The sequence below is a fragment of the Castor canadensis genome, chromosome 1, assembly GCF_047511655.1.
Source record: "Castor canadensis chromosome 1, mCasCan1.hap1v2, whole genome shotgun sequence".
In the NCBI taxonomy this organism is placed as follows: domain Eukaryota; kingdom Metazoa; phylum Chordata; class Mammalia; order Rodentia; family Castoridae; genus Castor; species Castor canadensis.
The window spans coordinates 188,290,432-188,315,935 of record NC_133386.1 but is presented as its reverse complement, the minus strand read 5'-3'; the positions used below and the strand labels follow the sequence as shown (position 1 = coordinate 188,315,935).

The window sequence follows — 25,504 nt, the reverse complement described above, 5'->3', positions numbered from 1 at the left end:
AAATTTTTTTTTAAATAAACAGCAAATGAATTTTCTGGAATGAAAACACTCCTGCACTCAGAAAGTAGGACAAAACAAAGAACATAACCTCCATTTCAGGTATTATTTTGTGGGCTTCAACAAAAATTGACAGACAACATGATAGGGTAGTTTTTCATATTTTTTTAACATCTAAGTGTAATCAGTTTTTATTTCTTCTTAAAACTCATTTTTTGGCTTTTTTTTCATTTTGAATAAAAGGTGCTTTTTTATTGTTTATTCATATGTGCATACATTGTTTGAGTCATCTTTCCTCCTTGCCCCCTACCTCCTTCCTTTCCCTCTCACCCCTTTGCTTCTGGGCAGAACTGGTTCTGCCCTCTTCTCCAATTTTTTTGAAGAGAAAACATAAGAGATAATAAGAAAGACATAGCACCTTTGCTAGTTTGAGATGAAGGTAGCTATACAGGAGGATTCCTAGCATTGCTTCTATGCACATGTGTATTACAACCCCGATTGGTTCATCTCCACCATATTACTTTATTTGCTCTTCTGCAGTAGGCACATCAAACACTGTCAAGTTTTGGGTTTCCTCCCTTTCCCTATCCTTCCTGTACACATTCTCTCCTTAGTGTGTGACCCATGTCCAATAATATTACAGCATTTGTTTTAGGTCTAAAGTCCATATATGAGAGAGAATATAGTATTTTTGGCCTTCTGAGCCTGTCTAACTTTGCTTAAGATGATGGTCTCCAGTTTTACCCATTTATTTGAGAATGACAAAATTTCATTCTTCTTTGTGGCTGAGTAAAATTCCATTTTCTTAATCCAATGATTGGTAATGGGGCAACTTGGCTGTTTCCATAACTTGGCTATTGTGAATAGCGCTTCAATAAACATGGCTGTGTAGGTGCCTCTGGAGTAACCTGAGTTACATTCCTTTGGGTATATCCCTAGGAGTGGGATTGCTGGATCCTATGTCAGAACTATGCTTAGTTTTTGAAGAAGCCTCCATATTGTTTTCCAGAGTGATTGTACTAGCTTACATTCCCACCAGCAATGTATGAGGTTTCCTTTTTCCCCACATTCTCATTAACATTTGTTTTTGGGGGTAAAACTTTCATTTTATAATGTAAAATTTTTTACCACTATTTTATGTGATGAAACATTTTCACTAATGTATATAACCTAATAAACAAATATACCATATGCCATTTATAAGACAGCTAATGCTATTGTAATTATTTTTACTAACTTGAGGTATACTTATGCAGTTATTTCACTTGAGTGTAAAATAAGGAAAGAATTTTTGTGTCATAAAGAATAATACCTACTCCCAAATCCTTTCCCGATTAAGTGCCAATTCAGCCTTCTATACCCAATGTGTAAGAGCTATCATTGCTATACACACACAATAGTGCTTGAAAATAGTGTAATCATTTTCATTTCAGTCTTTCTTTAGTAGATTTCTGGAACTGCTTTGAAATGCTGGTGGTATCACAATACATGACCTCAAACTATATTACAAAGCAATAACAATAAAAAAATATGGTACTGGCACAAAAACAGATATGAACACCAGTGGATCAGAATAGAGGACCGAGATATGAATCCACACAGATATGCCCACCTTGTATTTGACAAAGGCATCAAAGACATACAATGGAGAAAAGGCAGCCTCTTCAACAAATGTTGCTGGGAAAAGTGGTTATCTGCCTCCAAAAAACTGAAACTAGGTCCATACTTATCACCCTGTACTAGTATCAACTAAAAATGGATCAAGGACCTTAATATCAGACCCAAAACTCTGAAGTTAGTAGTTAGGAAAGAGCAAGGAATACTCTGGAAATCAATAAGTTCTGTTGACTTCCTCAATAGAACCTTGGCAGCTCATTAACTAAGAAAAAGGATGGAAAAATGGGACTATATAAAATTAAAAAGCTTCTGCACAACAACAACAAAATTGGTCTCTAAACTGGAGACCACCCACAGAGTGGGAGAAAATGTTTGCCAGAAGCACATCAGACAAAGGACTGATAACCAGAATATACAGGGAGCTCAAAAAACTAAACTCTCCTAAAATCAATGAACCAATAAAGAAATGGGCAACTGGACCTAAACAGAACGTTTTCAAAAGAAGAAATCCAAATTGCCAAAAGACACATGAAAAAACGCTCACCATCTCTAGCCATAAAGGAAATGCAAATCAAAACCACACTAAGATTCCACGTCACCCCGGTTAGAATTGCTATCATCAAAAACACCACCACCAACAGGTGTTGTCGAGGATGTGAGGAAAAAGAAACCCTCATATCCTGGTGGTGGGAATGCAAACTAGAGCAACCACTCTGGAAAATAATATGGAGGCTTCTTCAAAAACTAAGCATAGATCTGCCATATGATCCAACAATCCCACTCCTAGGGATATACCCAAAGGAATGTGACTCAGGTTACCCCAGAGGGACCTGCACACCCAAGTTTATTGCAGCACTATTCACAATAGCCAAGTTATGGAAACAACCAAGATGCCCCACTACTGACAAATGGATTAAGAAAATGTGGTATCTATACACAATGGAATTTTACTCAGCCATGAAGAAGAATGAAATCTTATCATTCACAAGTAAATGGAACATCATCCTGAGCAAGGTTAACCAGGTTCAGAAAAACAAAAATCATATGATCTCCCTTATATTTGGACTTTAAATCTAGGACAAAGGCAGCAATATTGTTGGACTTGGGTCACATGCTTAGGGGAGAGCACATATGAGAGGAATGGGGATAGGTCGGAAATCCAAAACTTGAAAGTGTTTGATGTCCCCACCGCAGAGGAACTAATACAGTAACCTTAAAGTGAAAGAGGTCAATATGGGAAGGTAATCGGGAAGTAGTGAAGAGTTCAGGTCGAGATGAATCAATGTGGGTTGTAATACAATTGTGCATGGAAGCAATGCTAGGAATCTATCTGTATAGCTATCTTTATCTCAACTAGGAAAAATGCTCTGACTTATTATTGCTTACATCTTCTCTTCAACAAAATTGGAGAAAAGGGCACAACAGGCTCTGCCTATAATTAAGGGGGGTTAAATAATGTAATACAATTGGAAGGACCTCAGAAAATACTGAAATAACTAATAATATTTCACGTTACACTCATAGATTTATTTATTAATATAAGTACCTATAGGGGTAGCTGTTTGGAATGAAATAAAAACCAGTTGAAATAATTGAAAGCAAATTACTTTTTTGAAATAATTGCAATGGAAAAAGAAATGTCTGCAATATGAACCCAAATGAGCCATGTAGGAGTGTAGTTACATACCACGTGTTCTTATAGGAAGTTAGTAGGAAAAGAGCTAAGAACGTGTTATGTCTTTTTATAATTCTTTTGAAAGAATTCCAGATTAGTGCAAGCAGTGAAATAAATCTAACATAATTTTTACTGATACTATTAACTCTCTAGCTTTTGACAGGATTTTATAGTAGTGCACAGAAACATTTATCAATTCTGTCAATTCACTTATTTAAACATCTACTCAATAAAGCACATATTAATTAATTACTACAAGAAACCATATATACTGTAGTGTACATACATATACCATCGAATTAAATACAAATGTCAGAAAATATAGATGTGGACATCTGGGTAAAGAATTTTCTGTTAGTCTGGGTTTGGTAGCAGACTCTTGTAGCTCTAGCTTCTGTCCTAGGGAGTTGAAGGCATTAGGATACCAAACTCAAGGACAGCATAGGCTAAAACAAAACAAAATAAAAGTGCTGTGGGGCATAGTTAAAGTGGAGAGTGCTTGCCTAGCATGTCAAAGACGCTGAGTTCAATAATCCACACTGTAAAATAAATAAATAAATTCACCTAAGTTTAAGCAACAAGATTTAACATTGAATTCTGCTTATCTATTTACAGAGAAAAGATGAAACATTAATATTATACTCATGGAAAAATATTTTCCTCTGGTACTTTCTTTGATGGTACATGATTTACCTAGTACACATCCAAAACAGACTAAATTTCATACTAAAATTTAAATGGAATGTAACTGTATCACAAGTGGGAAATAATTCCCTTCCCAAGGTGAGTAAGTAGAAAGTCAAAATGTTTCTTTGATAACTATAAAAATAAAACAATTCCAAGTAAACATGTCACAATGTTTTAAGTAGCAATTTTCTCAGAGCTGCAATCATCTGCTTGTTCCTAAGGCTATATATCATCGGATTAAACATTGGAGTTAAGATAGTATAAAAAAGAGAGAGCAATTTGTCAGTTATTGCAGAATGAGTGGATTTTGGCCATAAGTAGGAAATGCTAACAGATCCATAAAATAGAACCACAACCAGGAGGTGGGAAGAACACGTGGAGAATGCTTTAGCACGTCCTGTGGCTGTTGGCAACCTCAGAATGGTGGAAATGATTTTGCTGTATGAAGCAAGTATCAGCATAGAAGGGATTACAGCAAACAACGTAGCTACTGCATATACAAACAGCTCATTTATAAACGTATCCCCACAGGCTAACTTGAGAATGGGGGGTATGTCACAGAAGAAGTGGTCAATTTGGTTAGAATTACGGAAATGCAGCGAGAATATTTTACACGATTGCCCTATCTGTACAGGCATTCCGCCAAGCCAGGAGCCAGCTGCCAGGTGGATGCATTTCCTTGGGTGCATGACCAGAAGACAGTGCAGAGGGTTACAGATGGCCACATAGCGGTCATACGACATCACAGCCAGTAACAAACTTTCAGTGGCTGCCAATATAAGGAAGAAGCACGTTTGAGTGTCACAGTGTAGTAGAGAAATGCTTCTGTCTTGAATTGAAATACTGACCAGAATCCTGGGGACAGTGACTGACACATAACAAATTTCCAATGAAGAAAAATTTGCTAGGAAAAAATACATGGGTTTCTTCAGTGCAGGGTCAAAACTTGTTATTATGATTATGAGGCTGTTTCCAATTAGGATAACTATGTAAATGATAGAGAACACTCCAGATAGGAATCCTTGAAGGTTTGGAAGGTCACAGAATCCCAGCAGGACAAACTGCTTCACTGTGGATGTGTTGTTTTCTCTTCTGATCTTTTCACGGTTCATCTGTGGGAATTATTTCATCAGAAGTACAAGTCACTTCACTATTCTCAGTATTTTATTTCCTGTGTATAAACCAAGGACAGCAAATATTCTTGTGTGCCAAATGAGTAAAAAGAACAAAAACTGTACACTTCACTTATAGAAAAAAGCAGAGTTAAGTATATTTTTCATTATCACTAAGTATTCATATGACATTTTAAGCCTTTTTAATATTTCTAAGAGTTATTCGACTTATATATTTGTAATGATGTGATACTGTTTTTAATCGTGCTATTAATTTGAACACCCAGATTTCAAAATCTAAGTCTATGATCAATATAGTAATGATTCTGAATTTGCCACATGTGGCTTTCCTTACTTCTCCAAACTGTTTTCTGTAATTATTAATTCAGAGATTTCATGGTACAAGTTAATATTTTGTATGCTATCTTAAATATTTTCAGAAAAAAATACAGTTATTTTTGTCACAATCTTATGCTATTTTGAATATCTCACTTAGTTTTGATGTCCCTCATAACTAGATAATTTGTTACCAACAAATTTATTCAATCATCAAACATTCTAGAATAGTACTCAATTTAAATTTGAATATCATGTAAGATCTATGATATCAGCAGAAAAATATATTCAAGTTTTGGGCAAAAATGAAATATAAAATATAATCTGTCTCTGAAAGCTCAGAAGGCATCTGTACACGTGAATTACGTGTATTATTTTAAAAAGGAGTATCAAACACAACTCACAAAATTTAATAATTTGTTGAGCACATTACTAAAAAATGAACTTTGTTTTTTAATTGGAGTATTCCCTAGGGTATTATTTTTTCAAGCCAAAGTGCAGATCTGATTGCCCTGTATCTGAGTAAGAATGTATTGCCTGCATGTCTGTGTACATGTCCATAGGGTGAGTGGGTGGCTGGAAGTGAGGGTGTGCAACAATTGTACTTTCAGTCTCTCTAATAGAAGTACCATTTCATCTCCTTGCTTCTGTTACGAGCTACATCACATTCCTATTATGTGATAAGTAATAATTAGCTGCAAGGAAGAAACACACCTAAAACCATGCGCTATGAAAGCTAAGTCTGTACAGTGTTCAAGATATAAGTTTCAAATGTATAGTAAAGCCCAGACAGAACTTAAAAAAGAAACAAGCAAAGGGAAGCGTAATAGAGTGTAAGAAATGAATGAGAAAGGGTAATAGAGGGGATGACTTTGATTATTTGCATAGAAATATAACAATGGAATACCATTGCATAATTTTTATAGAATAATAAAAGGTAAAGGCATGCAGATACAAATGAGAGGGTAACAACAATGTACACAAAACATGGACGTTCTAAGACTTTCCCATGACTTAAAAAAGAAAAGTTAAATATAAATTTATTCTGTCATCTACAATATTCTAGACCAAACAATAAATAAATATTTAAACTCTTCCACTGCTTTGGAAATTTCACGATCACCATTTTATTTTAGAGATTGTAAAAATGCTGTATTTAGTTTTACACAAGTTAAAGTAGTGTGGAGTTGAACAGAGCCTGGGGTTGGATGGGGAAGGAGGAGTGGGGCAAGTTGGCTGGTGGGTACTAAGTTCTAGTTAGTTAGATATAAGAAGGCCTACTCTGGTCTGCTATTGCACTCTAGGGCAGACTATAGAAAATGATATTATATTGTGATTTTAAAAATAAAATGTCCAAGAGAGGATTTTGGGCACATTCAGCATAAAAAATGATAAATGGTTGAGGAGGCAAGTTTACCTTTATTTTAACATTACACAATTCATACATCCCTGAATGAAACATCACAGGGTACCTTATTAAATATGCATAATTATTAATATCAGGTGAAAGTAAAAAGAAAGAGAGAAAGATAAATCGGTATCCCCACAAGAAATGCTATGTCACTTCACAAGATGGCGATTAATCAGTGTCAAATAAATTACATTACTTGGATATGATTTTAGGATAAGACTACACAACAATGCTTTTTACACTTTATTATCCTATATTTTAATCATATTTCACTCATGTATTGTTTCAGTTTAATTCAATCTACAGACTAATAGGGGAACAACGCTAAAAACAAATATGATACTAGTAGGATGCAATGCAAACATTTCAAAACCATCCATCCATTAATTATTCTTTTTATTAATTATAACATTTATATGAAGTATTTTCACATATGAAAAATACTACATAAACTTAATATATATGAATCAATGAATAAATGTAAACTTTTAAATTATGATTATGGAAATAATAGTAATTATAATATGTGGACTTACTATGTACTAAAGCACTTTGCATTTTTATCTCTTGTGACCTTATAATAATTAATTCCTAAAACATATAAGCTCTATCTAAAGTACAGTTTTTAAACTAAAAAAATGAAAAATTTATTTTTTAATTTTCTAGAATTAGATATTATTTGGTGATGGTTAAAATGTTACTTGCAAAAATGCATTCATATTATACAAAGGAAGAGCATTATTTCCTACTTAGATCAAGATTAAAAATTATACTTACATTTACTACCTGTATAAAAAGTGAATAAAAGGAGAAATAAGATTTTTTTTAGGTAATTCACTTTATTTGAAACAGAAGCTAGGTACGTTCTCAAATATATTCTATCGTCAGAGCTAATAATGTTTTTTACATACTAACAGTTCTTCTCCCTGAGGATCAACTCCTTTCCCATGTAGCCTTCTAATTGAAATACACTATTTTCCCTGTCACTTAAGAAGTTTGGTTCAAACACCAAAAAACATTGTGGCCAATCTATTTTTCTTTAAATTCTCAACATCATTGTGGATGAGAAGGAGAATTAATGGGTAACCTCATCCATTCCTTTTTAGTTGTAGAACTGGAAATGATGGGTATAATTTAGAGGCACTATTCATTTAAAATATAGTCACAACTGTTCACCAAGCTGGAAGATATGTTAGAATATCAATTTCTAGTTCAACTGCTGTGAGACCAGGTAAGACTAATTCTAGTTTTCATGGCTCTCAATTGCCAAAAACTAAAATTCCAAGCAGTAATTGTATTAAGTACAAAAAAAACAATCAGTGAAGCTTGGTGGTATACTCTCTCATTGGAATGACTACAAAATCATAGAATACATATCTATTATTACAAAATAATTACATGCATATAAACAAACACAGGTAGACAGAGTCTCACAAATAATAGAGAAGATATCTGCTCTAGATTAAGATGCAGTAATATATTTATACAAGTTAAAAGATTATTGAAACATAGAAAATCATATTTATTCATCAAATTTGAGTGATATTATTTTATGTTAAATTTTGTTTCATCATACTTCTAGGTACTGAAATACAAGTGTAGCACTGTCTTATTCTTGGTTTAATTTGAATTTTATTAATTTGTAAACATTTTAGTCAACTTTCATGTGATTATTTGACTTCCCCATATTGCGTTAGGTAGAGTATTCATTTAGTACTATATTGCTGTTGGTTTTTTCTTTGTTTATTTATCCATTTGGAACAGGGATTGAATATAGCCTTGCTTTTCTCCACCTTGTGATGCCCCTGACTCAGCCTCTTGATTGCTCAGATTATAAGTACTGGTCTCCACACTCAGCTTATTTACCTTTTTTTTTAATTTCCATTCCATAAATTGACTTTTCTCTTAATGTTCAGTTTTGGAAAATTTTTCTATATTGTGCACATTTCATTTCATACACAACTCATTTGGTAGAGTTTCCCCAGTCTGTATCCTTATTCTCTTCACAATGTTATCAAACTATTTCAATTTTGATGAAGTCTAATTTATAAATATTTTATTTTGTAGCTAGTTCCTCAGGTAAAATATTTTGAGAATCTTGTCTAGTCCAAGTCACAAAGACTTACTCCCATATTTTCCTTTAATAATTCCACAGTGAAGACATTTAAATCAATATATTGTTAATTTTGGAATTATTTATGTGTATTACTTAATCTTTAGATTAATTGTGTGTGTGCGTATTTGAGTTCTGACATGTCTAAAAGGTCTAGGGCTTCCTACCTCAATGTATTCCTGTATCCTGGGTAGAGTTCTATCTAGCTGTAATAATGCAGGATACTGAGATCTGCTTGTTTCTGCCAGAGTTTACTTAAAAGGGCAGACGTTTACAGTTGCGAGGGCAGACAAAGTGATCAAAGATCATTCTGTGTCCCATGATAGAGCAATATGTAATTCTGGAAGGTGAGATGTTGTCCCAATAATCAGGTTTTGTGCAGTGTTACAAAAATTCTATGTGTGAAGGGAGCGGTGGGACAGGGTGCTGGAAGATTGGAATGTTCATAGTTTTTGTTTTCCTAAGGAAACTGATATAATTTGATTGAGAACATGGAGAATACCATATCATTGTTTGCTGCCAATAGCAATCTGATCTTGATGGAGATTAATTATTGTGTGTCCAATAAAAAGTTTAAAAAATATGTGATCAGAGCTCTAAAGAAAAACTATCAATAATTCAACATGTAAAAGCAATCCAAAGTTCAAAAGAATAGCACACAAAACACCTTCAAGAAATGCTTTTTTGAGACTAAAATCAATCCTGAGGTTTACAATTCTGTACCCATTGAGGAATAATCAGATCAGATATAGAGTATATTTGAATGCACCCTCCAAGGTGGCCATGAATAAATCAACATTGCAAAGAATATCTCTGATTTGGTGGCCTAAGACCTACTGACACATGGAGCTTAATAGGGCCTATCACAAAGTAATCACTTGCTGTCTGGAAGACTATTTGCCCATACTGCTCAAGAATGCTCATAGAGAGATGACTGATCATAAAATTTCTTGCTTGAAATGAGCCAAAAACGTAACATCAATGTTCTGTGATGGCACTCTCTAAGCCACATACATTTTTAATCATAATTTTTAAAATCCTGATTTAGCGGATGATACAGAATTTTGGCTATGTAACTATTTCCCAGGGATTATTTCTTACATAGTCAGGCTTATTGATAAAAACATAGGCTGCACACTATGGGAAAGTAGATTATAGCTTGAAAGGTTAAAAAGTAACCTGTGGTTCCATTTTATGATCTGGTATGGAGTAAGTGTTTGAAAATCTGGTGTTACTAAAATATGGACCACTATGAATCTGCTTAGGTAGCCAAAATTGTTCCCAAACAATAGCAGAGAAGTTAAAGACCTGAAATTCATTTCTACTTTGGGATCTAATGTAGAGGAGATATTGAGAAGTCTGGTTCAGTGACACAAAGAAGTTTATCTCCAAACATTTCACTGCGTAGTTAGAATAATTCTTAGGTCAAGGCAGAGGGGCTGGAGTCATGATAGGGCCTCTTTGTGACATGCTTTAGGCCAGAGACTGGCATGCCTATCTCATTGGGTTCAGATAAACTTTATGCTAGAATTTTCCTTTGTGTTCAGTAGTGTTTACATGGACGTTGTGAGGAACAAGAGTGAAGCATCAGACACCCTGCAGAGCCTGTTGCATGGAGAAGGCTGGCGAGCCTGTCACTGTGGCACAGGTGGGCAGGTCTCCTTCTGGGTCCTGTGTGAGCAATACTGTTTTGGCAGGCTCTTGGAGTCTCTGTTCAGAAGTTTCCCAAATTCTTTTTGTCCCACGTGGAAGCATCCAGGCATGACACATAGGTGTAGTAAGGGAGGAAATAGAGTTTATTAAAGGTAAAGAAAGGAGTGACAAAAGGTCACAGTGGGGCCAGAGAGATGCTGGAACCAGAGAGAACATCTTCTGTCCAGGTGCTTTTAAAAACCTACGCTAACCTATGGGAAGGGACGAATCTGGTGATTCCTAGTCAATAATCGATAAGTGGGGAGAGGCATTGGTTGTCCTGGGGCCAAGAAGGGATGGTTTGAGTTGTCCCCAGGTTAGGATGTGAATTACCTACACACATTTTCAATAGAAAAGAAGGCTCAGAGAAAGAAGAATGTTAACCTAAATATAATTTTAAGTCAAATATGTTTTAAGAGTCCCAAACTTTTCCTGCCTAATAAGGATCTCTTACTTGAGTGTCTGTTCCCATCTTAATCAGGCAGGTGAATGCTGGGAATGATGGTGTGTTGAAAATACTATAGTTTTCTTCACTATTGCAGTAGTAGCATTTCATTTCATTACTTTTAGTATAAGCTAGATTACATCTATATTTTGTGGTATAGGCATTTGAAAGCCAAAAAAGGTTAATTCAGTGCAAGGGGAAGATACACCTATAACAATATGCTCAAAGTGGTAAATCTAGTCAGTGATCAAAATGTGAGCTTCAAAAACATGTTGAAATAGTACCACAGATGGGATGAATTTTTATCAAAGTACACTATATGCAAGTCATAAATATCAAAATGAACCACCTTTGTAGAATTAATTTATGTTAATACAATCCTTAAATAAAGCATATTGACACAAATGGAGAAGTAGCAACATTGAACACCAAATGTAGGCATCTTAAGAATTTCCTTTGGTTAAAAACATAAAGTCAAATGTAAATTTATCTTGTCAGCTAAAATATTCTAGATAAAAGGAAAAACTGCTTCAACAATTTAGGGGTTCACATAATTTAACATATCTGTTGATTAACATTTGATTTTAGAGATTGAACATATGTGACAGCATGATCTCACTGTGGTGAGTGTAGAGTGGAGTTGAGCAGAGCATGGAGGGCTGGAGGTCAGGAAGAGGTGGGGCCAAGCTGGCAAATGTTTACTGAGTTTTAGTTAGAGGCAAGAAGGTCTGGCAAGTCATTGCACTGTCATGTGACTATAAGAAATGATACTGTACTGTTACTTAAAAAGGAAAAGCTGAGGCCAGGTGAAATGGCTCACACTTGTAAACCCATCTACTTAGGAAGCAGAGATAGCGGGATAAGTAATGTGAAGCCAGCACAGGCAAAAAAGTTAGGGAGATCCCAATTCAGTAAACAGAGGAATATGGTGACACATATTTGTAATCCTAGCTGCAGGTGAGCCATAAGGAGGACTACGCCAGAGGGCAGCTGCAAGCAAAAGAATTAGACACGCTATAAAAAAAAAAAACTTAAAATTTTTCTTCTTTCGAAGAAAAATTTTTCTTCTTTCGAAGAAAGTAGACAATGTAGACTGTGGTTGGCATCTAGAAGCTAAGCTTGGCCCCCATTAGACATCCAACCAGGAAATTGGACCTCAGCATTATAACCTCTAGGAACTGGATTCTTCTAACAACCTAAATGAGATGGAATTTATATTCTTCTCTAGAGACTCCAGACAAGTAGTTGGCCCAGCTGGCACCTTTGAAACCCAAAGTAGAGAAACCAAACACCATGTGTAGAATTAGGCCTACAAAAACTGTGGGAAGATAAATTTGTGTGATCTTGGCTTCTTGTTCAACATAGTACTCTCCAGTTCAATCCATTTTCCTACAAATGACATAATTTCATTATTCTTGTGTTCTCTTAAGTATGTAAATTTTTGACTATTTGTTATGCTACATCAAAAAAGACTTACAATAACTTAAAAGGAATGAATTCATTCATTATCATTGAGCAAGTACAGTTCACTCACCCTCAACCCGCAAAAGCTCTTTTTCCCTGAGAATGCCTAGACACCTAGTTCTTTATTCTTAATTTAACTAAGATAAGTGGGTTTTCTGACATTCCTTGTAAGGTTTACAGTACTCTGGTGATGTTAGTCACTTTATTTATTGGGATTTCAGAACTGTTCTAATGGGTTTGACAACGTGGCTTAGTTAAATGACCAAAAGTGATTAGATACTTATTATCTTAGTCTTCCAGATGTCCTTGTTTCTTGCATAATTCATAAGAACGTGATCTTTTATGTGGGACAAAAGCAATCCCAGATTACCTTGGTACTGATTGTCTCTCAGGCCTCTCATGCAGGCTTCCCTTTTTGTCTTTATTGAACCACATTTTTTGCCTTTAAATAAAATTCTTTGTGAGCATACACTGTGTAGTTTAATGAATCCTTTCAAATAACCAACCACAGTAAACATTGCAGCCAATTATTTTCAATCAGGTTTATATTTTTGTGGATAGAAAAATCTTATTAATCAATGATCTGACAATTTCAGACATTCTCAATAGGATTGTATAGTGAATCAACATTTTTCTTACATTTTGAGACAGTGGGAATTCCCTCAATAGAGTTGCTCTAAACCACTGTCTCCAGTGGCTGAATAATATTATAGAGTAGAGATGTCCTTATATATTCTAACTCAGAGTGCATTCCCTTAGTTTTGAACTTTGCTTTGCATTTCTAGAAAAAAAACTAAAATACTGAAAACATTCTGAAGCAAAAAATGTCTAATAATCTTAGTCATATGTTATTTCTTTGAAGAGACATTTCTTAGACTCAGTTTGTACAATAAATTATGTGTTTTTTTATTTTTCATCAAAAGAAAGAAATACCACATTTTTACAACACGGATGAAGCAATAGTAGCAGCAGCTTTTATAATGTGTCAGCTGTGATCTGGGAGGACACAGAATTAATTCCATATGGTTAAAATAAGAAAATATTGGTAAAAGTGTTATTTTCATGTTGTATTGCTTTCTTAGGAATACTTTAACTAATTACCCCAAATTGGGTGACTAAATCAACAGAAAATTAGTCTTTCATATTGTCCAGGCCAGCATCCAAAATCAGTGTTGGTAGGGCCTCACTTTCTCCAAAAAGTTTATGAAATGACGACTCTTTCTCTCCTCCAGCATTTGAGGCTCTTGACTTTGCTTGATTTGTGGCTGAATCACTCTAATGTTTACCTCCTTCTTCCCACCATGTTCTTCTCTGTTTCTCTGCTTTTTCCAAGGATAATAACCACTGGACTTGGTGCCAAGACTAACCCTGGTGATCTCATTTCAAAATCCTTAACTATCTAAAATAATAAAATTATAAAGACCCTGTTTTTTGCAAATAAAGTTACATTTTTAATTGTTAGGTGGAGATATTTTTAGGGAGGATGACTCAACTCTCTACACATTCATATAGATATATTACAGTGAAATTCTAGATATTCTGAAAATTAAATACATATTACCCAAGTAAGATCATAAATTGCCATAGGAGACACTGAGTTTAGCAAAGAACAAAGAAGTCTAGTACTTTAGAGAAGAAACCACATTGACAATTTGTTCTTTCTAAAAGATATGAACACAGACAGTTAGAAATCAGAAGCTATAAAAAATAAAAGCTAAAATAAACAACTTATAGATTTCACCAGTTCCATCACCTTAACCGGTTCTTTTGTTTTCCTTAGGATGGTCAAACCATACTATCAGAGAAGGGCATGTAATACAACTAGCGGAAGATGAACAAGAAAGAAAATCCATCTGATAACATAAGTCCAACTAGTTATATCTTTGTGCTGCTCACACTGTCTCCCATATCAAGAGTTAATCATGAGAAGCAAGACTGATTTTAAAAATGGTATCTTCACAATTGGGTTAATTTATACTCTGACTACACAGAAGCACCGAACAAAGCTCTGTAAAATGAAAGTTCCTTGACAAAACATGGATTTTTACCATAATATTAATTATCTATAGACAGGAACATAAGAACAAAGGTAAATATACTTTTCGGGCAAACCTATAAACAAATACATTTTGTAATTTTAGATATTTGCCTCATGCTACTAATTTTGTTTATAGTTTTTCTCAGTGACACAGTGATATCCTTGTTCCTCAGAGTATATATAATGGGATTCAAAGTTGGGGTCAAAATGGTATAGAAAAGGGACAGCAGTTTTCCTATTCCTTCAGATTGATTTGTTTTGGGTTGTAAATAAGTGATACTTGCTGATCCATAGAATAAGACTACAACTATCAGGTGAGATGAGCAAGTGGAGAAAGCCTTAGCCCTCCCTGTGGCTGATATTAATTTCAGAATATTGGGGATAATTTTGCCATATTAGACAGTGATCAACAGAAATGGAATCATAAGAAAAACTACCACTGCAACATATACTCCTATCTTATTTGCAAATGTGTCTCCACAAACAAGCATCGGTACTGGGGGAATATCACAGAAAAAGTGATTAATTCTGTTAGATCCACAAAAATGTAAAAAGAAAATCTGGTATGTTTGTCTAATTGCAGCTGGAATAACAATGATCCAGCAGGCAGCCACCAGCTGCGTGCAGACCTTGTGGTTCATGACTAGAGCATAGTGCAGAGGGTTACAGATGGCCACATAGCGGTCATAGGCCATCAGTGTCAGCAGGAAGAACTCCACGCCTCCCAGCATAAGGACAAAATACATTTGTGCAGCACAGGCAAAAAAAGAAATATTTCCTTTTTGGGTACAAAGGTCCACAAGCATTCTTGGGATAGTGACTGTTACATAGCAGATTTCCAGAAATGAAAAATTTCCAAGGAAAAAATACATAGGTGTCTGAAGAGCAGGGTCAATGTTTGTTATTAGTACTATAATGCTGTTGCACATCAGAATAATCAAATATATGGATGAAAATATCCCAAAAAGTGTCCACTGGAGCTGGGGAGTATCAGAGAACCCCAAGAGGACAAATTCCATCATTGCAGTGCGGTTTGATTTTTCTGTTTTAATCTGTTGTCCAGCTGCTGATATAATAAAGTCATTATAATTAATTCATTCACTTTTTAAAACAATTTGTTTGGTTTTTACAAGTATTAGATACATGGCTACATGTACTTGCTATCTTAAATTGTATCCAGCATTACCTCATTTGTGCAAGATGAGATTGGAACTTCAAAAGTGAACTGATATATATTAAAATGATGCCAAGAACTCAAATTTAACATAACTTAATAGACTTGGTTTTACTTTTACCAAGATTACTGGGAAGTTCAGATTATTATGTAGACCGTATTGTGGAGAAATAACATTTTTCTCTTGAGACTGAAATTTTACACAGACCTTTTGTCTTGTTTCTGGGATCATTATTTTCTCAGTACACATGCACATCTCCATCTTCTTTGAATCTACACCTTTTCTGTTAAAGCTTTTATGTGCTTCTTATTCAAGACTTAAAGTCCCCTCTTATATTCCAGGGAGAATCATTTATTAAATCCATTCTTTTTGTGGTGAAATAAGTAGTTGCATTATTATTGCTCTATTTAATTTCTTTCACATATGCCAGATATGAAAAACAATGATCTCACAATGCTGTTCATTAAATCTTTCACTAACACCTATTATACAACATACTAAAATATGAATTAATATTTTAGTTTGTTAATAAATATGACCTTTTGCTCACACATTTCCCTTTGTATTTATGTGAGTTTCTCCTCCATCATGTAATTCCCTTGCAAGTGAACACAGTTCCCTTTTTTCTCCTCACATGATGAATGATAAAAGTGCACCTTTAAGTAAATCTAGCCAGCTGTGCCTTACTCTTACCATGAATGTCTCTAGAGCAAATGAGTGTGATTAAAACTCCAGACAAAACAAGACAAATGTAATACAATTGCTTTTTATTTTTAGCACTAATATTAAAAAAGTCAACACTACTTGATAATTCCACTTAAACTTTTAAAATTCTTGTTCTCCAACTTTTCAAAAGAAATAGGTATATATTTGCTTATTAGCTGAAATCAATTACACCTGTGTACCATTCTAGCCACATCAGATGATGCTTTTCAATTAGTATATTGATACATAAAATAATTTGCTAAACAGTTCTGATATTTTCCTTTGTATTCATTTTTAATATTTTTTGAAATATATATTGCTGTTTTATTATCACTATTTGATTTTATTCATCTAATTTATTTAATTTCATAATTCAGCAAGTTAAGTGATACATAATAGTAATGATCATATTTTCAGATAAAGATCTCAAAATTTCATACATTTATGCTTTATCAACTGAATCTTGATACTTAAATTTAGAGTTATACCTAAAGAAATAGTTTGACCTTATAATTACAGCTTACCTTTAGTGATTTGCATGAAATAGTCTGGAAAGTACATGTACTTTTTTTAACCAATAAACTTTATAGGCCCTCCTTTTTTTCAAGAGGTCACTTTAGTTCTACAATATTTTTTTCTTGCTTCAAACATCAACTGCTCTTAAGCAGGAAGAGTCCTGCACACCCTGGGGAACATCATCCCTTGTGTATCAATTTAATTTCTAGAAGATTGTTTCTGTTTCTAATGAGAAATATGAATTAATCAAATTTGTGAACTTTCATCACTGTGTGACATTTTCTCTAGCTTCTATTGTGTTATTTACCACTAGTTTTACATTGTTCCCATAATATATATTATTGTTACAATTGTATACATATATTTTGCCATTTATACAGCTTATTTAATTTTAGGGTATACACTTTTGCTCAAATTTTTGAATACACATTTCATGTATGTCTCACACACTTTCTTCTAAGACATGATATACTTGAAAATCTTAATAATTTGCCACAAGTTTTCTCAATCTCTATTCGTGTCATTAAAGCTATTTCTGCCTGCCCTACCTTGTACTTCATTCTGAATTGCATTTATTTCCCAACCTATTGAAAAGATCAGATGACTTTTCATTTTTATTTATTTGATATGATGGATTACATTGATCAATTTTAAATGTTAAACCAACTTTGCATATCAGGGATAAATCCTACTTGGTCATGGTGTATAATTCTAGTTATACATATTGTGGTTAATTTGGCAGCTTTCCCAGAGTCTGGGTTTTATATTATTTGAGCTTGTAGTTATTTCTGCTGATATAATATAGAAGGAGAGCTCTAACATCAGGCTTCTCATAGACTTGGAGGCATATAAATAGGAGTTTATTAGGTAGGGTCTGGGAGGACAGGAAGGTGACAATGTAAGAGTTAGGAAGAGTCCAGATGATACTTCTTCAAGAATTACTAACCCAGCCAGGTAGATGCAACCCTCTTTTGTCATCTACTGCTCTGTAAGTAACTCTTTTTAAAACTTATTTTAAAGCCCTGTGCCAGTGGCTCACTCTTGTAATCCTAGCTACTCAGGAGGCAGAAGTCAGGAAGATCATGGTTCAAAGACAGCCTGGGCAAATAGTTTAAAAGATGCTACCTTGAAAAAAACCTATCACCAAAAATGGCTAGTGGAGGAGTGGCTCAAGGTGTAGGCCCTGAGTTCAAACCCCAGTACTAAAAAAAAAAAAAAAAAAAGAATTTATTTTACCATTCATGTGTACTTATTTCCTCTTACTCAAATTATTTTATAATATACTGGGCAGTTTCCCTGAATATTTGTATTGGAATTTCTCTTAACTATTTGATAATTTTTACCTATTTCTCAGAGTATTTTTGATGGCATGTTTGCTTTATTTGCTTTTACATGAAAATATATGTGATTTAATTTATTGACTACATAGAGTATAATGATTTTATTAATTATTGACTCTAGTAATTTTACTGTAGATTCTATTTTCTCTAAATATTCATTATCATTTATAACAAATAGGTAGAATTACTCATTTTCTTTTTTTTTACATTTTAAAACATGTAACTTTATTCTTTTTTTTCTCTTTATTGTTGTGCTGGGAGGAGGAACATTGTGACATTTACAAAAGTTCTTACAATGCATCAAATGTATCATTTTTGAATTCCCCCCGCTACCATTCTCCTCAATTCTCACTATTTTACTGTGATTTTTACATGTAGAGACTATTTTCTCTAACAAAATAGTAACTAACATCAGTGAAAACATACTTTTTGGTCTCAATTACAGAAAGGCATATATCAATATAATACCACTTAATAAATTGTTATGTTTATCAGCACATATTACAGATATTCTCCTTATTGCCGTCAGTAACTGCTTTACTCTATATGGATGAGTGAGTGTAAAAACTCTTCATCTTTTATTTAGTTTTCTATGTTCTTTGTCTGTACTTAATCTTTTTTTGGCTATTTTCCAATGTGCATTTTTTATTATATTTTATTAGCATACATTAGTAGTAGAAGGGATTTTACTATAATACTTTCATAAATGTGTACACTACACTTGGGTTGTTAACCCCCATACTATTTTCCTTTAACCTCCCTTCCTTCTCCCTCAGTTTTAAATGGTGTTTGGTGGACTTCATTTTGCTATCTTCACATGGAACAGATTAATCACTCAAATGAGCCCTGCATTAATTACCAACCCAAATGTTTTTGAGCTATTGGGAAAGGACAGTGTCTTAAGCTACAAGCTTTGAATTTTAATTTGTTATGAAACAAGAGGGAATTAGAACAAGGCACTTCAAAAAGTTTATGATACCAAATGCTTTACCTTTGTTTCAATTGCTCACATAGATGTCAAATTATCTCTTGTCAGTCTTCTGACTATTCCGTCTTCTGAAATGACTGTCTTTTTTTGTGTGTTTTTCAGATGATCTTTTCTGAACCTTGACACGTTCTTATGCAATAAGAGAATGAGCTGATGGATACACTATGACTAGATATGAAGTAAATGTTTTGTAAATATTGTGATATTGTAAATATTAGGACAAATTAGGAACAGTAATAAAAGGCAAACAAGTCAAGAAAACTGTTTTCTACCCCACCTACATGATAAAAGTGGTATAGAAAAATAGATTGCACTCCTTCTAAATAATCCATTTTGACTTAATTCAAATAAGGCCATGACTATCAGGCGATAGTCATAGGCTTGTACCACAAGTACAGAAGGCTATTGCCTAACTTGCAGCTGAGGACATTTTCAGGATGTTGATGACAATTTTTCCTTAAGAGACACTAATCAGCAATAACGCAAACATGAGAAACACTACTGTGACTACACAGAACACGATCTTATTCACAAAATTGTCCTCACAGGCAAAGCCAAGTACTTCGGAGATGTCAGAGAATTAACGTTAGGCTCAAAAAAGCCAAAGAGAAAATATGGCATACTTGCACAAGTTTGACTGGAATTTTGTTGATCCCATAGGCAGTTGCCAGCTGTGTAGTTCATAATTCGAGCATAGTGCAGAAGTTTACAGATGGCCACATAGTCTTCATAGGCCATCACTATCAGGAAAAAGCACTTGTGACTCCAAGCTTGACAAAATACATTTATGTAGAACAGGAAAAGAAAGAAATCCCTCCTTTCTGGATGCAAAAGTTTGTAATCATTCTTTGCATGTGACTTATACAACAGTATTCATAAACAAGAAACTTCTAAGGAAAAAAAAGCACATGCAGGTCTGGAGAACAAGGTCAATTCTAGTTATCAGAATTGTGACACTATTGCCCATCACAGAGATTATTAAATATATCACCAAAAGTATCCATTGGCATTTGGAAATATCAGAAATCCACAAGAGAATGATTTTCATTTTCATAGTGATATTTGATTCTTTTAGTCTTAATTTGTTTTCCATCTGCAGATTGGTAAATTCATGATAGCTGTTAAAAAATAAAGACCAAGAAGGTGAAACAGGTCTTGCCCAGGAGTAGGTACTAGTGGGAGAAGGAAGGTAAATGAGAGGGTGAAGGAGGGCAAATATGGTCAGTGTACTGTGTAAATATGTATGAAAACAGAGTAATGAAACCAGTTGAAATTGTTCTAAGAAAGGGGGAGGAGGAATGAGAGAGAATTATGGGTGATTTGAATATAATTAAGATACATTGTAAACACATGTAAATGTTATAATGAATCTCCCCCATACAGCTAATACATGATAATGATAAAGTTAATAAATATTTTTAAAAGATGGCTAGATCATTCAATATTTTGAGCCATATTTTTGTCTTTATTTACTACACTGAATGCACGATTGAACTTCTATAACTTCTTAAGTTATTCTATCCATCAACTTTCTTTTTACTAGGAAATGAAGTTAGAAATTTAGCAATGACTTTGCATGCAATTAAAATCAACAAATAAATCCTGTTATATTTAATAGACCTTTGTTTTAATGATACAAATAATAACAAGTCATGCATATTTCTTACAGCTTATTTTGAATGAATAATATCTAATTATTAGGCTCTTTTATTTGGTGATCTGGAATTTTAACTTAGGGCTTCATGCTGGCTAGCAGATTCTGTCTTTGAACAGAATTATATAACTGAAATTTTACAATATGTAATATTAGTTTATTCTCTCTTCTGTGTAGGTAATCCTACTCAAATTTCTGTCAATAGAAAACCTTTCCCTTAATGCTTTTACTCCATGTTCAAAGTGAGTTTTGAGACCTCTTACTTATACCCCAGTTGCTATCTCTTTTATATATTCAAACCTTTGACACTGAAAGAGTAAATGCATTCATGATTCCTGTTCTGTTTTATGCCTCTCTTCCCCACTTACACTAAAAAGGAAATCATTAATCCCTACATGTTGTTCAAAAAACTTCCTCAATAACACTCTCTTCCACTATATGATGATTACTATCTTTAATACAGCCGACAAAATAACTTACCTATTGCTATATTTTTTCATATTTTCTCCTTATCTAAGTGAGACTCTATAAAGTCTTTGTTATATTATTTCCATGCAGACAAATCCAACTTTCTCTTAGGCTATACAAAATACATTTTTTTTGTCATTACTGGCTCTTGAATTCAGGGCTTATACCTTGAGCCACTTCACCAGCACTATTTTGTGAAGGGTTTTTTTGAGATAGAGTCTTGCAAACTATTTTGCTCAGGCTGGCTTCGAAACTCCATCCTCCTGATCTCTGCTTCCTGAGTAGCTATAGCTAGGATTACAGGCATGAGCCACCAGTTCCTGGCTTACAATAAACTTTGATTAAAAGCGATTATTAGTTTTGCTAGTCATGCCCATAGTCATAGCATATGATTGGGAGTGAATAAGAACACAGTTGTCTTGTGTCACTTGATATTACTGTCCACAAGTATCAAGAACTCAACTCTACTTTGAAAATATTATTCTACTTTCTTTTTCTGAGACATATTAAATATTCTTTACTTGATACAACACATAAACCACACTAAATGCCTTTCAATAAGTAAAAGTCAGGATTTTAAATGCAGGGAATTCTATTTAAATTGGTGGTAGCCAAGACCCAAAATATAGACATTGCTTCCTTATCTTCAGTATTGCCTGTAATAAGCCAATGATCACAAACAGAAACACAGGCAAATTTGAGTGGTTTTGAGACAGTGAAGGGATTTTCCAGTATTTAAACACATTCACATAAAAGTTACATAACACTAAGTATTAAACCAGTCCTCACCAGGTTTTGTGGGATGTCATTCCCCAACTTTGTGAAATGTTGAACATTACTAATTAAGTCCCAATCACCTTTAGAGAGGAAAGCATTGACAATAGTTACTTAATTGGGATTATTTTTTAAAAGACCGTATTCACTTAACTGTAAGCCAATTTTACTTAATTCATGACGGTTCAACAAAATATTCTGTCAGTCATTCATGAGATAAGATGTATTAAATTATGGTACACATAAAAAAGCCATAAGACATTTCTATTTTGTAATAAATAAAGCAGTGGCTATTACTCATTAGTAGATTTTTTTTGAGATAAGCCATCAAGTCTTCCCTTTTTCCCTTCTTCTTAAAGACAGAAAAGATCATTTTTGTTCCAGAGATGTATGTTTTGGGATTAGTGTATCCTCTTCCAAAGTGATGCCTTTAGCATCAGTGCAAGAGAATCTGGTCCAGCCTGCAAGAGTAGGTTGGTACTGGTGGGAGGGGAGAGGTGGCAGGGAAAGGGTGTAGGAGGGTGAATATGGTGCAAATACTGTGTACACATGTATGTAAATGGAAAAATGTTGCCTATTCAAACTATTCCAGATATAGAGTGAGAAATAAAGAATAATGTTTGGGGGGGTGAGTTCAGGTATGATGTATTTGATATATTATAAGAACCTTTGTAAATACCACACTGTGGCCTCACCCACCACAACAACCAAAAATACTGAAGAATTTATAAATCCACATATGATTGAGTTCATGTAAAAATAGTGGGTGTTAAAATATACCATAATTATAAAATGGTCCATTTCATTTTTTTTAAGTTTTACTTATTTTGGGGGCACAGATTTTATGTGCATACAAATTTGTGATAATTACATATATCTACCGAATTAAACCTTTTATCTCTATGTATGCTTTTCCTATCATATCTCACTAATCATTTTGACTATGCTGGCCATAAACCACATTCCTTTCAATCTCAGCCTTAGTTGCAGAAATTACAGGGATGAGTCACCATGCACAGCCAATGTTTTATACATTTAAAGGTTTCTTATTTTTATTGCTAACTCATTAATACTTTTGTGAGCACAGAAGATACTCTGGCAAATATTAAAACTTTAAATGTTGTGAACATTTTCTCTGAGATGGACTATGTTAGTAAACACTTTAAGTGCACTAAAAACAATGTACTTCTGCAGTTGTACATAATGTTCTCCAGGTTACTTTATCAGTTCAATGGTGCTTTTTCAGTGTTCCACAGATGAATGAAACTTGAACATGAAGATTTCCTAATATGATTTTCTTTTTCTTTTTTTTTTTTTTTTTGCCTTGTGTCTGCAACTTCTTTCATTGTTATGCTGGTTGGGGGTACATTGCGGCATTTACCAAGGTTCTCTTTTAATGTTTATTCATTTATTCATATGTGCGTACATTGTTTGGGCCATCTCTTCCCCCTGCCCCAACCCCCTCCTCCTCTGTCCCATGCCCTTGCTTTCAGGCAGAACTTTTTCCTCCCTCTTCTTTTCCAATTTTGTTGAAGAGAAGACATAAGCAATAATAAGAAAGACATTTTTTTGCTAACTTGAGATAAAGATGGCTATACAGAGAGATTCCTAACATTACTTCCATGTACATGTGTATTACAACCTGAATTGGTTCATCTCTGCCAGACCTAATCACTACTTCCCAGTTACCTTCACATAGTGGCCTCTGTCAGTTTAAGATTATTTCATTAGCTCCTCTACAGTGCGCACACCAAACACTTTCAAGTTTTAGGTTTCCTTCCCTTTTCCTATGCATTCTCCTCCTGTATGCATTCTTCTCTTAGCATGTGACCCATGTCCAATAATATTACTGCAATTGTTTTATGTCCAAAGTCCACATGAGGGAGAACATATGATTTTTTGCCTTCTGAACCTGGCTATCTTCACTTAAGATGATGATCTCCGGTTCCATCCATTTTCTTGCAAATGACAAAATTTCATTCTTCTTTGTGGCTGAATAAAATTCCTTTGTGTATAAATACTACATTTTCTTAATCCATTGGTCAGTGGTGGGGCACCTTGCCTCTTTCCATAATTTGGCTATTGTGAATAGTGCTGCAATAAACATGGGCATGACGATAGCTATTCTAACAGGAGTGAGGTGGAATTTTAGTGTGGTTTTGATTTGCATTTCCTTTATGTTCAGGGGTCATAAGTATTCTTTCATGTGTTTTTTGGCCATTTGGGTTTCTTCCTTTGAAAAAGTTCTGTTTTGTTCAGTTGCCCACTTATTTATTAGTTCATTGATTAGGGGGAGTTTAGATTTTGAACTCCCTGTATATTCTGGTTATCAGTCCTTTGTGTGATGTGTAGCTGGAAAATATTTTCTCCTACTCTGTGTGTGGTCTGTTTTGTTTTGAAAGCATCTTTTTTTGTTGTGCAGAATCTTTTTAATTTCATGTAGTCTCATTTATCTATTCTTTCTCTTAGTTGCTGGGTTCCTGGAGTTCTATTGAAGAAGTACTTCCCTATACCTATTGCTTCAAGAGTATTCCCTGCTCTTTCCTGTACTAACTTTAGAGTTTTGTGCCTGATATTAAAGTCCTTAATCTACCTTGAGATGATACTAGTGCAGGGTGATAAAAATGGATCAAGTTTCAGTTTTCTGCAGGCAGATAACCACTTTTCCCAGCAACATTTGTTGAAGAGGCTGCTTATTCTCCATCATATGTTTTTAGTGCCTCTGTCAAAAATAAGGTATACATAGCTGTATAGATTCATATCTGGGTCCTCCATTCTGTTCCACTGGCCTTCACATCTGTCTTTGTGCCAGTACCATGCTTTTTTTTTCATTGCTATGGTTCTGTAATATAGTTTGAAGTAAAGTATTGTGATACCTCCAACATTGCTCTTTTTACTGAGTATAGACTTGGCTATTCATGGTCTCTTGTGTTTCCAAATGAACTTCTGTGTACTTTTTTCAATCTCTGTGATGAACGTCATTTGGATTTTAATGGGATTTGAATTGAACATGTAGACTTTTTTTAGTAGTATAGCCATTTTTACTATGTTGATTCTACAAATCCATGAGCACATCTTTCCATGTGCGCTCCATGTTCTGTAGTCTTCCTCGATCTCTTTCTTCAGGGGTTTGTAGTTCTCCTTGTAGAGGTCATTCACATCCTTTGTTAAGTTTACTCCTAGGTATTTCATTTTTTTTTGAGGTTATTGTAAATGGAATTGTTTCCATATATCCTTTCTCAATTTGTTCATTGTGGGTGTATAGAAAAGCTAATGAATTTTGTAAGCTGATTTTGT

The 25,504-nt window shown here is 34.2% G+C and overlaps 1 protein-coding gene and 1 pseudogene across 1 annotated transcript; both read right to left on the bottom strand.

Moving 5' to 3' along the window:
• Nucleotides 1–4,140: 4,140 nt before the first annotated feature.
• On the bottom strand, nt 4,141–5,088 carry LOC109677028 (olfactory receptor 10AG1-like). The gene has a single exon (XM_020153200.2). It carries the CDS (start codon nt 5,086–5,088, stop codon nt 4,141–4,143), a length of 948 nt encoding a protein of 315 aa, XP_020008789.1.
• Nucleotides 5,089–14,661: 9,573 nt separating this feature from the next.
• LOC141415431 (olfactory receptor 10AG1-like) lies at nt 14,662–15,663 on the bottom strand (annotated as a pseudogene).
• Between the last annotated feature and the right edge of the window lie 9,841 nt (nt 15,664–25,504).

Coding starts and splice junctions, on each gene's coding strand:
- LOC109677028 (XM_020153200.2), bottom strand. CDS start 5,088: ATGAACCGTGAAAAGATCAGAAGAGAAAACAACACATCCACAGTGAAG.